This window comes from Bison bison, unplaced genomic scaffold (assembly GCF_000754665.1).
Source record: "Bison bison bison isolate TAMUID 2011002044 unplaced genomic scaffold, Bison_UMD1.0 scf7180017864368, whole genome shotgun sequence".
Lineage (NCBI taxonomy): Eukaryota > Metazoa > Chordata > Mammalia > Artiodactyla > Bovidae > Bison > Bison bison.
In genome coordinates, this window is record NW_011494940.1 from 933,175 (window position 1) to 948,547 (window position 15,373).

The 15,373-nt window shown below is 37.6% G+C and overlaps 1 protein-coding gene across 1 annotated transcript in view; it reads right to left on the reverse strand.

Moving 5' to 3' along the window:
• Window positions 1-15,373, reverse strand: part of YLPM1 (YLP motif containing 1) — a 66,141-nt gene that overhangs the window by 34,887 nt on the left and 15,881 nt on the right. The window contains 1 exon segment of the mRNA XM_010855846.1: window positions 15,111-15,373. Coding sequence (XP_010854148.1) covers window positions 15,111-15,373 — 263 coding nt within the window.

Genomic DNA, 15,373 nt, shown 5'->3' on the forward strand with positions numbered 1-15,373 from the left:
GCCCAGTCAAGCTGACACAGAATCATCACAAGGAATTTAAAAATGCATAAACTCACCATAAACAGAGAGAAGGGGCAGCCAGCAGATGAGAATTTTGTTTTTAAACTCTAGACGACAAAGAACAAACATGAGTGGTGACACATGGAGCAAGAAGAAGCTGCAGTTTAGACTGCCGGGAGCAGAGGAGGGTACAATCAAAATGGGTCTGGCTTGCCCACAGAAACCCAGAGAAGGTCAAGATTCTCAGATGCCAGGGATGCTGGGGAAAAGACTAGGTAAGACCTGCGGCTAAAATGATGTAAATTAAAATCCATATTCTAAATCATCGATCAGCCATTCCCTGGGCTTGAACTGTCTCTAAATGCCTGAATTTGAGGGTCCCCTAGCATTAGCAGACAATCCTCTGGCCTCCTACAGCAAAGTCTGACAATTGATGAGCCCCCCTCCACATGCACAAACAGTGCCCCATCAGTTTCACTGTCTTCCTCTCAAGTATAAATGGACAACTAAAGATCACAATATATTTGAGGAATGCCTCCAAAATGAAAGGAAGAGAATATGGATCTGGAAGAAAGAGCAATAATGCAAAAAAGCAGAAGAGAACTTAAAAATAAACAACTCTCAAGTTAGTATCCTCAGAGAGAATTCTTAAGATATAGTATCAGTAAATCAAGAACAATTTGCTATATATAAAAAAGGATCAGAAGCAGAACTATAGAAATTATTTAATTCTCAAAATAAAAAAGGCAATAAAAGGACCAGAAGTATCTCAGAAAGTTTAACAAAATGAGAGAGAACAGAAAGAAATATAGCCGGTTCAAAATCCTACAAATCAGGGGTTCCAGAAAAAGAAAAACAGAAAACAAGAGAAAAAAATAAAGAAATAAATGAAGAAATAGGACAAAGAAATTTCCCAGAGTTAGACTCTAATTTCCAGATGGAAAGGGCCCAGTTCACTAAGTATCCAGTACAGTTAATAATACTGAACAAATACAAACCACTATAAAATATTAAAATAATGAAGATTAAATAAAAATTTTCTAGTAGTAGGGAGAAACCATCTAAAAAGGAAATGAATCAGAACAGCACAACAGTTATACTAGGTAACAGAAGAAAAGAGAATGCTTGCTGACCCTAAACACTGATCCTAAATTATGTTCAACTTCAATGGACAAGAGTTTAAGTAAACTCTAGGAGTTGGTGATGCCAGGGAGGCCTGGCGTGCTGCAGTCCATGGGGTCACAAAGAGTCGGACACAACTGAGCGACTGAACTGAACTGGAAACTATTAAATACTATGGCACTGGTACAAAAACAAACATACATATCAATGGAACAGAAGAGAGCACCCAAAAACAAACCCAGGAGCATGCAGTCACCTAATTCATGACAAAGGAGCCAAGAATATACAATGGAGATAGGATAGTCTCTTAAATGAATGTTACTGAGAACAGACAGCCACATGCAAAAGAATGAAACTGAACTACTACTGTATATCATACACAAAAATTAACTCAAAATGGATGAAAGTGTAAGACCTGAAATCATGAAACTTCTAGAAGAAACAAAAGGCAGTAGGCTCCTTGACATAGGTCTTGGCAATGATTTTTTGATTCTAAACATCAAAAGCAAAGAAACGAAAGCAGGCCTACATCAACAAGTAGGACTGCATCAAACTAAAAAGCTTCTGCTCAGTGAAGCAAACCATCACTAAAATGAAATGGCAGCCTACTGAATGGTAAAAAATATTTGCAAATCATGTATCTGATGGGCTTCCCTGGTGGCTCAGCTGGTAAAGAGTTGGCTTGCAAAGTGGGAGATTTGGGTTCGATCCCCTGGTCTGGAAGATCCCCTAGAGAAGGAAATGGCAACCCACTCCAGTATTCTTGCCTGGGAAATTCCATGGATAGAGGAGCCTGACAGACTACAGTTCATGGAATCACGAAGAATCAGACATGACTGAGCACGTTCATGTATCTGATAAAGGGCTAATTCCAAAATACAGAAAGAACTCATACAACTCAATAGCAAAATATGAAACAACCTGATTTTAAAATGAGCAGAAGATCTAAACAGACATTTTTCCAAAGCAGACATACAGATGGCCAAGAGATACGTGAAAAGATGCCCTACACCAATAACGGAAATGCAAATCAAAACCACAATGAGATGCTACTTCACACTTGTTAGAAAGGCTATTGTCAAAAAGACTAGAAATAACATGCATTGGTAAGGATACAGAGAAAAGGGAACCCTTGCGCACTGTTGGTGGGAATGTAAATTGGTGTAGCTACGATGGTAAACAGTATGGAGGCTCTTTGAAAAACTAAAAATAGAAATATCATATGACCCAGCAATTCCATTTCTGGGTATTTACTGGAGAGGAAAACGAAAAAACTAATTCAAAAAGACACATGCCCCTCAGCGCCCCGCCATGTTCACTGCGGCACTACTTAAAATAGCCGAGATACGGGAACAACTTATGTGTCCACTGATGAATGAATGGACAAAGAAGATGCAGCATACACATTAGATGGAATGTTACAAGAATGAAATCTTGCCATTTGTGACAATATAAATGGACCACCAGGGAATTATGCTAACTAAGTTAAATAAGTCAGAGAAAGGCATACCATATGACCTCTCTTAGACATGGAATCTTAGAAAAAAATTTAATTAATTAAAAAACCAAGCTCTTAGATACAGAGAACACATTGATAGTTGCCAGAGGTGGGGTGTGGGAGGTGGGAGAAATGGGTAAACTTTTTATTTTCTTTTGTTTTTTAGTTTAAATAAATTATAATAAAATATATTCAACCTCAAATTATATATTCAAATTATTAATCAAGTGTGAGGTTAGATTAAAACATTTTCAGGCATACAAGAATTCAGGGAACTTACTTCCAACCCACAATTTTTTAGTTAATTGAACAAGCACTCCAGGAAAAAGAGGCACTACACCACAAACAGAAAGCCATGAGACTCAACAAACCGTGAATCCAATCTAGAATAAGAGTCAAAGGAAATGACAGAATAATAGCCATATGACAGATCTTCAGAGCAGCCAACCAACCCAGGTAAAAGCAAGAGGATGCATGAATTTGGGAGAGAGAGCTCAAGAGAAAAAGATGTCGCTTTGGGGACTGGAGTTAAGAGGATTATTTAAAGATGTTGCAAGAAGAACAGCAACTGGAAATTCTAAAAAAAAAAGGTTACTACACTAAAGAAAATGTAATCACAGTATACTGCTTACCTCTATGAACAACATTACTTACTGATTTATTTTAGAATACTGATATAAATATCATTGGGCAAATGGGGTTACAGAATAGTAGAAGAACTAAATTTTACTTATCAGAACAGGAAGTAAATAAGTAGTATCTAAAATGTATAAATGACAAAAGGAACAGCACATTCTTTAGTACTATAAGGTAATTACCAAAAGAAACAGCTGAAGAATTAGAAGCTGTCCTTAGGAAACACATTGACAGTGGTTTGGAGCAGTGGGCAGTTGTTTCTCTTGATTTTTAAAAAAATTATATGCATGTATCATTTTTATTAACAATGGATTTAACAGACACACAAAGAGTGTTAGCTTTAACCAGGAAAAGGGCTTCTTCTGAGACCACAAGAACTATGAGGATGGCAACTGAAGTAGTGGTAAGGCAGAGAAGTAAATTTCACTGGGCCTGAAAGCCTTGATTCTCTGGGGCAAGGAGAAAAATTAAGGATACAAAGAGAAATAATGTTTGCTGAGACAGAGAAGGCAGCAATAGCACAGAATGTCTATACAAAATAATGAAGGCTTGACACAGCTATTGCTGGACAAAGGGGAAAGGAGCTGACCAACTGCTGGTCAAAGGTACACCACAGGAAGTCCAGGTTAGGATGCCATGCTTCCACTTTGTTCCCTAGTTGGGGAACTAATACCCCTCAAGCTGCATGACCCAGCCAAAAAAACAGTATGTCTCAATGCTAAGGATAGAGACCATATATTTATGAAGGAAAAAAGTATGCCATTTCAGGCTTTGTGATGATTTGGTTCCTTTTCTTGAAGTTACATTCATCAATTTATTAAAGTGCCTAGAATAACACGTTAGGCCATTAAAGATGTGTAAAATCATCTGTTCTGTATTCAATTCAGGAATTATTAGCTCCTATCAGCTGTAAGAGAAGACTATACACAATATACAAATCAGTCTAAGAACATTCTTTAATATGTTAGGTAGTATTATAATCAACTTCAGAATGAATAAACTATTTTCTAACTAAACTGTGAATGCCCTGAGAATTTTACCCATAACTGAGATATTTGGCATATGCAACATTTATTGAACCCCTACTAATTGTCAAGTATTGTGTTACTGCTGTAAATAACTTGATACCTAACCGCAAGGAGTTCATAGTCCGTAAGAAGAATGAGACAAGTAAATCAGCAATCAGAACAATTTGATAAATGTGGGACACGCTGGTCTTGCTCACTGAAGTATTCCCAATGTCTGACTCACTGAAGGTTCTCAACACATTAACTATAGAAGTCCCATCCCCAGGGCAGGAAAAATAGGAATCGATAAAGCAAAAGATGATATAAAAGGGATTAAGAACAGAGAGCAGAGCACGTGCAAAGGCCAGAGGAAAGGATAAAGGAAGCAGGAAGCACTAAAAGGTGTGAAAATAAATAAATGAACAAGGCAGAAAAGCTGTAAGAGGTAATGAAATCACTTGTGTAAACCTCACGCCTGCATATATAATACAGTGTCCATGAAAGGGGAGGGTGTTTTGCTTTCACATTAAATTGCTGACCAGCAGCCAAGCAACATCATTTTATTTTTATTTTGGTGGTCAGAAATATGTTAAACCAACTGAAATATACTTTCAACACTACATACAAATGGCAACCAATTTTTCAAAGTTCAAGGATGTTACAAAATGTCAAACTATCAAAACCTTTTTGATTTATAAAAGTAAAGAACTTTTCGGTCCTTGGAACAAATATGTTAAAAGTTACTCATATTAAACATATGTACAAAAATAAGCCATCTTCACATCAACACAATGAAATACTATGACCTTTTTGACATATAAAAATGTATTGGAAATAAAGTACAAACAGCACACACCTGCTCAATCACACAAAGCACACAATGCACACTGGCTAGACGAAATGAAAAAGAGACAAATATCTGGGGTTTAAATATTTTGAAAAGTTTTGCTTGTATAGTTAGGTATTTCAGAAACTTCTAAAAGATAAATTTAATCCTGTTTTTTTTTCCTCTTAGCTTCCTTTGTAAGTATCTATGTCATTAAATATTTACTGTAAACATTAAAGAAAATCCTAAAACTAGGCATGAGACCATTAGAACTAGGAACAAAAATTTCAAAATGCGATACAAAAAATATAATCCAAATTGGGTACAAAAACTTAAGAGGGATATAGAAATATAAATACCCTTAAACAAGATAATAATGTCTGATTATCACAATATTTATATAAACACACTCACATCAGCAGATCATGGTAATCACAAGATGCTAAATTCTGGAATCAAATGCCTGCCCTTTTGGTTTTCACGTCAAATGCCATTTTCTAATATGTATAACTAAGATCTTAAAATCAAAATTCCAAAGAGAAGTAATCATTATAAACAGAAACAGCCATGAAAATGGAAGAATTAAGAAAAAGTATGGTATTAATAGCCCCTTGCTAACAGTTACAGAATGGAAGAGGTCATATTTCCAATCCTAAAACTAACAACAAGTGGGTAAAACTGATCTGAAACCTTGATATTATAAAAATGTCAGTTCTTCCTCAATATCATCAATAGAACCTATACGATGTTCATCAAAATTCCACCAGTTTTTTTTTTTAAACTGACAAGCTGCTTACATTATAGGGGAAATAGAAAGGACCAAGAATAGTTAAGATAATCTAGATCAGGGGTCAGCAAGCTACGGCCCATGGGTCAAACCCAGTTAACAGTAATTTTAAAAACATTTTATAGGCTAAAGAAAGGAACAAAGAAAAATGTTTGAAAGAGACTAAATGTGGCCCACAAAACCGAAAAACATTTACCACCCGGCCCTTTCCAGAAACAGTTTGGTCACCCCTGATCTAGAAACACAGACCTGGAGGACGCACACTAAGAGATGGCAGGATTCACTCTGAAGCTACAGAAATTGAAACTATACGACACTGGTGGAAGGACAAACAGACCAAAGAAAGAGTCCACAGACAAATCCACACATGTATTCACTTATGATGAAGGAGACACTGCCAAGCAGTAAGAAAAGGATGCTTTTTTTCAGTAGATGGTACTGGAGTCAACTTGACAGCCACATGGAAAACAATGAACTTTATACCCTGTCTCTTACCATACGTTAACCAAAAAAAAAAACCAACCAATTCTATATGGATTGTTGATTTTAAAATAAAAGGTAAAACAATAAAAGACAAAATACAATAACATATTTATGACCTTAGAGTAAGCAAAGATTTCTTAAACAGGACATGAAAAAGCACAAATCATAAAGAAAAGATCAGTAAATTAGACTACTAAATTAAAAAACCAAGAATATCTATTAATCAAAAGATATCATTAACTCTTAGGGTTCATTTCAGCTCACTGGATCCAATTTTAGTTTTTAAATTTTTTTTAAACAGTTGTTTTTAAGGACTGATAGTTCATGACTTTATCTCTTACAGGCCTTCCTAAGAACAGAGAGAAAATTCACCTTTTGAAAAACAGAACTATCTTGCAATTACCATATAGGTTCATTGAATTCTTTCATAAATCTAAGACATATTACGGGATCTTCAGTGACTTTTTTTCTATATAATGAAATATTTTGTGATTTGCTTATCCTAGAATTCATTATTATTCATCATTACTTATCACTTACCCCCAACTACGCTAAAGGTTAGAATATAAAGACAGCAAAGGAACGACAAAACTGTGAAATGAGTTGTCGCCCCTCCTGGATCGCCCAAATATTGCAGTTTGCTTTTAGGCTTCATTGAGCACAATTGAGAACTGAGAAATTTTCATATCCTGACAAAGAAAAGTGTCAGAGAAAGTTGTGTCAAAATTATTAGATGAAGTAAAGATAAATGCAGACAGCTATACTCCAGGTTCTAATAAAAACGTGAAATTAATCATACAAGCGAATCTCTAAAGAGTCCTTGGATGACAATATTCTAGATAAATATTCTCAAACTCGAGAGAGGATGTGAACAATATATTTCTAAGGACAGAAAGGAAATATGGCATTGTCATCCAGCTATTAAACAGAAAGACTTCCTCATGTATCTTTGGCCAAGAACCTAGACCATTTTGCTTTGCTCAAAGAATACATGACACAATTATTTCATCTTCTATAATGTTTCTGTGCCAAAATTTACTTGATGCAAAGATTTTTATTCTTTTAAAGTTTTATTAAAACTTCTAGTAAGTTGTTTTCCTTATCCCTTTATTCGTACTTCTGTACGTTATTTATAAAGTTACTTTTAAATTAAAAAAAATAAAAAGGTTCCACTGGACCATCTAGATGGAATAGTGAAGACTAATAGTTTTCTAGTATCCTGAAGGATAAGAATGCAAAAAGTGCTGCTGAGTGAGAAACAGTCAAGACAATTTAGACATAGGATATACAAAGAACTGGTATCTAGTCTATATAAAGAACTCCCACAAGCCAGTAAGAAAAAAAACATAACCCAACAGAAAAACAGGAAAAAGACTTGAACCAGCATTTCACAAGAGGAAATCCAACTGAATGATAATCAAATAGAAGTCAATTTCATTCGTCATCAGGGAAATATAAATTAAATCCATATTACAGTATCACTAAACACCCACCAAGATTACTAAAATTTAAAAGTTCATTAATACCAAGTGTTGATGAGGGGATAAAAAAATTGCAGTACAGAAACACTGATGATGAGAGTATAAACTGACACAACCACTTTGGAAAACTGACCATATTTATCAAAGTACAATATTATTCATACTCCTATGACAAAGCAATTCTAATCCTTGGTGTATACATCTAAACAAAATTAAGTACAAACACACATGCACACATACACACGTGCATATCTAAAGGGACATATATAGCACCAAAGAAACAATGCAGTGTTATGCCAAAAACTTAAATGACTATCAAATTAGAATGGATAAACAGATTGTGGTATATTCATACAATAAAATACTGTATAGGAATGAGAATGAACAACACTAATGAATCTCACAATAATAAAATGTCACGTAAAAGATGTCAGACTTAAAAGAGTACACATAGCATGAGTCCATTTACCAAAATACAAATTTCAGAAATAGGCAAAAGTAACCTATCACGTAAAAGTTGGTATAGTGGTTACCTTGGGATAAGGAAAAATGGGAAGCGGCATGAGCAAGACTTCTCAGTTCAGTTCAGATGCTCAGTCGTGTCCAACTTTTTGCAATCCCATGGACGCAGCCCGCCAGGCTTCCCTGTCCATCAACAACTCCAGGGAGTTTACTTTAACTTATGTCCATTGAGTCAGAGATGCCATCCAACCATCTCATCCTCTGTCGTCCCCTTCTCTTCCTGCCTTCAATCTTTCCCTGCATCAGGGTCTTTTCAAATGAGTCACTTCACATCATGTGGCCAAACTACTGGAGTATCAGCTTCAGCATCAGTCCTTCCAATAAATATTCAGGATTGATTTCCTTTAGGATGGACTGGTATGACCTCCTTGCAGTCCAAGGGACTCTCAAGAGTCTTCTCCAACACCACAGTTCAAACGCATTAATTCTTTGGTGCTCAGCTTTCTTTACAGTCCAACTCTCACATCCATACATGACAACTGGAAAAACCATAGCCTTGACTAGACGGACCTTTGTTGGCAAAGTAATGTCTCTGCTTTTCAATATGCTATCTAGGTTGGTCATAACTTTTCTTCCAAGGAGTAAGCATCTTTTAATTTCATGGCTGAAGTCACCATCTGCAGTGACTTTGGAGCTCCAAAAAATCAAGTCTGTCACTGTTTCCACTGTTTCCCCATCTATCTGCCATGAAGTGATGGGACCGGATGCCATGATCTTAGTTTCTGAATGTTGAGCTTTAAGCCAACTTTTTCACTCTCCTCTTTCATTTTCATTAAGAGGCTCTTTAGTTCTTCTTTGCTTTCTGCCATAAGGGTGGTGTCATCTGCATATCTGAGGTTATTAATATTTCTCCTGGCAATCTTGATTCCAGCTTACGCTTCATCCAGCCCAGCGTTTCTCATGATGTACTCTGCATAGAACTTAAATAAGCAGGGTGGCAATATACAGCCTTGACATACTCCTTTTCCTATTTGGAACCTGTCTGTTGTTCCATGTCCAGTTCTAACTGTTGCTTCCTGACCTGCATACAGGTTTCTCAAGAGGCAGGTCAGGTGGTCTGGTATTCCCATCTCTTTCAGAATTTTCCACAGTTTGTGGTAATCCACACAGTCAAAGGCTTTGGCATAGTCAATAAAGCAGAAATAGATGTTTTTCTGGAACTCTCTTGCTTTTTCAATAGTCCAACAAATGTTGGCAATTTGATCTCTGGTTCCTCTGCCTTTTCTAAAACCAGCTTGAACATCTGGAAGTTCACAGTTCACATACTGTTAAAGCCTGGCTTGGGGAATTTTCAGCTTTACTAGCGTGTGAGATGACTGCAATTGTGCGGTAGTTTGAGCATTCTTTGGCATTGCCTTTCTTTGGGATTGGAATGAAAACTGACCTTTTCCAGTTCTGTGGCCACTGCTGAGTTTACCAAATTTGCTGGCATATTGAGTGCAGCACTTTCACAGCATCATTTGTTAGGATTTGAAATAGCTCACCTGGAATTCCATCATCTCCACTAGCTTTGTTTGTAGTGATGCTTCCTAAGACCCACTTGACTTTGCATTCCAGGATGTCTGGCTCTAGGTGAGTGATCATACCATTGTGATTATCTGGGTTGTGAAGATCTTTTTTGTATAGTTCTGAATATTCTTGCCACCTCTTCTTAATATCTTCTGCTTGTGTTAGGTCCATACCATTTCTGTCTTCTATTGAGCCCATCTTTGCATGAAAAGTTCCCTTCAGTTCAGTTGAGTCACTCAGTCGTGTTCGATTCTTTGCAACCCCATGAATTGCAGCACTCCAGGCCTCCCTGTCCATCACCAACTCCCGGAGTTCACCCAGACTCACGTCATCGAGTCAGTGATGCCATCCAGCCATCTCATCCTCTGTCGTCCCCTTCTCCTCCTGCCCCCAATCCCTCCCAGCATCAGAGTCTTTTCCAATGAGTCAACTCTTTGCATGAGGTGGCCAAAGTACTGGAGTTTCAGCTTTAGCATCAGTCCTTCCAAAGAAATCCCAGGGCTGATCTCCTTCAGAATGGACTGGTTGGATCTCCTTGCAGTCCAAGGGACTCTCAAGAGTCTTCTCCAACACCACAGTTCAAAAGCATCAATTCTTCGGCACTCTGCTTTCTTCACAGTCCAACTCTCACATCCATACATGACCACTGGAAAAATCATAGCCTTGACTAGATGGACCTTTGCTGTAATGTCTCTGCTTTTGAATATGCTACCTAGGTTGGTCATAACTTTTCTTCCAAGGAGTAAGCATCTTTTAATTTCATGGCTGCAGTCACCATCTGCAGTGATTTTGGAGCCCAGAAAAATAAAGTCTGACACTGTTTCCCCATCTATTTCCCATGAGGTGATGGGACCAGATGCCATGATCTTTGTCTTCTGAATTTTCTTGAAGAGATCTCTAGTCTTTCCCATTCTATTGTTTTCCTTTATTTCTCTGCACTGATCACTGAGGAAGGCTTTCTTATCTCTCCTTGCTATTCTTTGGAACTTGCATTCAAAGGGGTATAGCTTTCCTTTTCTCCTTTGCTTTTTCTTTTCTCTTCACAGCTATTTGTAAGGCCTCCTCAGACAGCCATTTTGCTTTTGGGCATTTCTTTTTCTTGGGGATGGTCTTGATCCCTGTCTTCTGTACAGTGTCACAGACCTCTATCCATAGTCCTTCAGACACTCTATCAGATCTAATCCCTTGAATCTATTTCTCACTCCACTGTATAATCGTAAGGGATTTGATTTAGGTCATACCTGAATGATCTGGTGGTTTTCCCTACTTTCTTCAATTTCAGTCTGAATTTGGCAATAAGGAGTTCATGGTCTGAGCCACAGTCAGCTCTTGTTTTTGCTGACTGTATACAGCTTCTCCATCTTTGGCTGCAAACAATACTATCAATCTGATTTCGGTATTGACCATCTGGTGATATCCAGGTGTAGAGTCTTCTCTTGTGTTGTTGGAAGAAGTGTTTGCTATGACCAGTGCATTCTCTTGGCAAAACTCTATTAGCCTTTGCCCTGCTTCATTCTTTACTCCAAGGCAAATTTGCCTGTTACTCCAGGTGTTTCTTGACTTCCTACTTTTGCATTCCAGTCCCCTACAATGAAAAGGACATCTTTTTTGGGTGTTAGTTCTAGAAGGTCTTGTAGGTCTTCATAGAACTATTCAACTTCAGCTTCTTCAGCATTACTGGTTGAGGCATAGACTTGGATTACTGTGATACTGAATGATTTGCCTTGGAAATGAACAGAGATCATTCTGTCGTTTTTGAGACTGCATCAGACACTATTAATTTCTATTTCTTGATTTGAGTAGTGATAACATGGGCCTCGGAGAAGGCAATGGCACCCTACTCCAATACTCTTGCCTGGAAAATCCCATGGACGGAGGAGCCTAGTGGGCTGCCATCTATGGGGTCGCACAGAGCCAGACACGACTGAGCGACTTCACTTTCACTTTTCACTTTCATGCATTGGAGAAGGAAATGGCAACCTGCTCCAGTGTTCTTGCCTGGAGAATCCCAGGGACGGGGGAGCCTGGTGGGCTGCCGTCTATGGGGTCGCACAGAGTCGGACACGACTGAAGCAACTTAGCAGCAGCAGCAGCAACATAAGCCTAGCTATTCATGAAAATTTACTAAGGTATACACTTATGATTGTGTATATCTCTGTATGTTACTCTTCAATAAAAAAGCTTTATTACTGAAACTAAAAGACTCTTGGAAACCAACATCCACTAACATGACAATTTACTGGAGCAGGGGTAGTCTTCTACAAGACTTGGTGAGTTCAATGATACATACACACATATACAGTTTCAAAAAGTTGCCTCAGAATCTCAACAATGTGGTATGCTATTTACATATAATGCAGTTATGTTACTTGAGTTCTTGTAAACCTTCAGTTTTTAGAAAGCAGTCTAAATCCAGATTTTTCAGAAAACTGTTAGCAGGATTAAGGTAAAAAATGTGAGCAGCATCTAATTCAGGGACAAAAAATGCCATTCTTATCAAAGCTGCAGGTGGAAAAAAGCTGGGAAAGGGTATCTCATACCTAAAAGCAATGTAACCTCCATTCACCAAGATTTCAGCAGACTGGAATGCAGGCCCAAACCTAACTAGATAAAATATAAAGTCTTAGAAAAAGAAAAAGACCAAAAACTGTACAAGTTCAGGGTGAGAGAGAACAGTAAGATGAAACAGTAAGATGTTTAATAACAGAAAGATGAAATAGTAAGAATAACAGTAAGATGAAAAAGACCTAGGAGGCCAAACTGACGTTACGCTCAACACGAGTCAACACCATGTTGACTGAAGCCACCCACCCCCCCATAAAAAGCAGTATGTTCAGCTATATAAGTACATTCTTTGCGTCAAAGTTAGTAACAGGCCTATGGTCTGCTCCATCTAAGTGTTCATTCTGAAGCAGACTGACAAACCAAAAGCTCTTCAAAGGACCATCAACAATAAAGCAGGAGAAAGCTAGGCACCATGAACATTATAGCAGGAGAAGGCTAGAACCCATGTTAGTGTGAAAAGAACAGAACTTCAGCTTATGTGATGGCAGGGCAGAACGGTTAAGGCCGGTGGACGGAGACAAGAGGATGGTCTTTAAACAATGGTAGGTACACACTGAAGAACGGGATAATTCATTATGTACTGCACCACACAGGCAGATCTAGAATCAACGTGTAGAAGTCAAGGTAACATACTGATACTCAATGTAACAAATAAAGTTTCTAGAAAACTGTATAGGGCAGTGCTGCTTACTGCAGTGGCAACGCTGAACATCATCAACTGCTTGTCACAGGAAGAGCAAAGGACTTAAGAGTGGATCAGAAAGCCTTGGATTCTAACCCCACCTCAACCATTTATTTGCTATGACATCCAGGGCAATTTATCTGTAACCTCTCCGAATCTCAGCTCCCTTTACCCATTTACTTCATAAGATGATGGAGAAGAACAAATTAGGTAACATGTGCAAGACCCAGGATGACAAACTAAAACGCAACACCAAGGTGAGTTGCTAAAGAGGGAAAACTGCACTGTTCAATTGCTAAGATACTCCTAGTGCTGAAATTATTAACTGTACCTTAAGGCAAGAAAAAACTTAGAATAGGTCCTAAATTTACAAAATTAAGATTTTGGTAGGCAGAAGAGAGAAAACATTATTATGCCAGAAAGAAAGGGAGCAGGAAACCTATGCTGTATAGGAACAACACAGGTTACAAGAATGTCACACAGCAAGTCAGTTACCAGATCTAAAAGGTAATGCTCTCAATCCAGGAGTTAAACAGGAATTCAAATCAAGATGAAACACGTGCCAAATAAGCCAAGACTACAAATGCACTTCTAATCACTGACAGGATGAACATCATTGAATCACAGCATTAAACACAGTGCTTAACTAGCGCTCTTGCTCTTGGGACCCTCTAATCTCAGCCCCCACTGTTGCATGCAGGTTCACCTCCCCCACTTTATGATCCTGAGCAAGATACCCAATCCTCTCCACCCCTAGTTTATAAAGCGTAAATGTAGGGATAAACCTGTCAAGTTCACAATCTATCAAGAAGACTCCATGGGATAATATATATAACGCTTCTGAGAAGACTTCTGGTACTCAAAGGAATTCATGTCAATTGCCTCTAACTAGCTTTCATTTTTGTATGGAGTTTTGTTTTCTGAATATAAACTTGGGGAATAAATAAAAGACATATTTTGTTTTCAAATATTTAATTTAGGTAATGTAGATCCATCAACAGAGATGGGAAAACTAATCAATACTGATAAGTGAAAAATCAAGTTATGAAATATTACTTAGTATGACTCAATTTTTTATAACATATGTTTTAAAAATTATCTCCAGATGGTAGAATTAGGTGACATTTACTTTTTTCAATACTTTCCTATTCTGTCTACATTTTGTGTAAGGAGTATATATTTCCAGTACAATTTCCAACTGGAAAAAATTCTGATTGAAAATGTTTTTCTATAAGAAAATTATCATTTAGGCCAACTTTAGGGAAAAATATTTCTACAAATTTGGAAAAATAAATTTAAGCCCTTTTAAAAGGTAAAAGAAAAAATTTAGAATCTATTGGTAAATATTTTTTGTGCTTTTCTAAATAAAAATGTGGTTCAGACAAGAGAAAAATATCTCCTAAAGAGAGGAAAATATAAAGGATAAAAGTTCCATGGGGGCAGGAATTTTATCTGTTATGTTATATTCACTGCTAGAAGCACAGAGCAGAAACTTAATAAATATTTGCTGAACAAATGGATAAAAGTCCTGTTTACCCTTAAATTTCACTGCCTATTTCACTAGATACTTATACATTTTTCTCTCTAACAGCTAGCGTATCATCTCACAAAAAGAAGTTACCAATCCAGTTATTTGTCAAATCAACAAAGAGTAAAAAAGATCAATAAATAAATAATGATTTTGAAGCTGAAAGTCAAAGTCACTAAGAAATTGGTAAGCATTATTTTAAAACCACTACATTCATCCTGGAATAAAATCTCTACATGTAAGATAAAAGCAGTGACATCAAGGAAAGGGGGTATGTTGCCATTTCTAGATTTCATTACGCCATGTCTAATGAGTGAATAATACTAACATTATGCATTGTAAATCAAGAATATATATAAAAGTATAAAAAGAATGTAAACGCCTACTCAACCTACAGCAGCAAAACAGCCACCATCCACCCCCCATTCCTTCCCACCCCTCCCCAAATAAAAAGGCAGACCTACCTTGGGCCTCTTGGACCTTCCAAGTAACTGCTTCTAGGAGGATCTGGAAGCAGTCCACCTGACCTCCCTGGCATATCCTTGACTGTGGCGAGTGGCTGAGATGGAGCAGCTGAGGACTCCCCAAGTCCTTGCTCAGATGAGAACGAACTGTACGGCAGAGCAGACTTGCTCAGAGGAGCTTTGGAATTCACTTGGTCTGATGGGCCAAGGGCTGACTGCAGTGGAGGGTGGTAAACCGAGGGTGGGGCTGAACCAAAAGACAC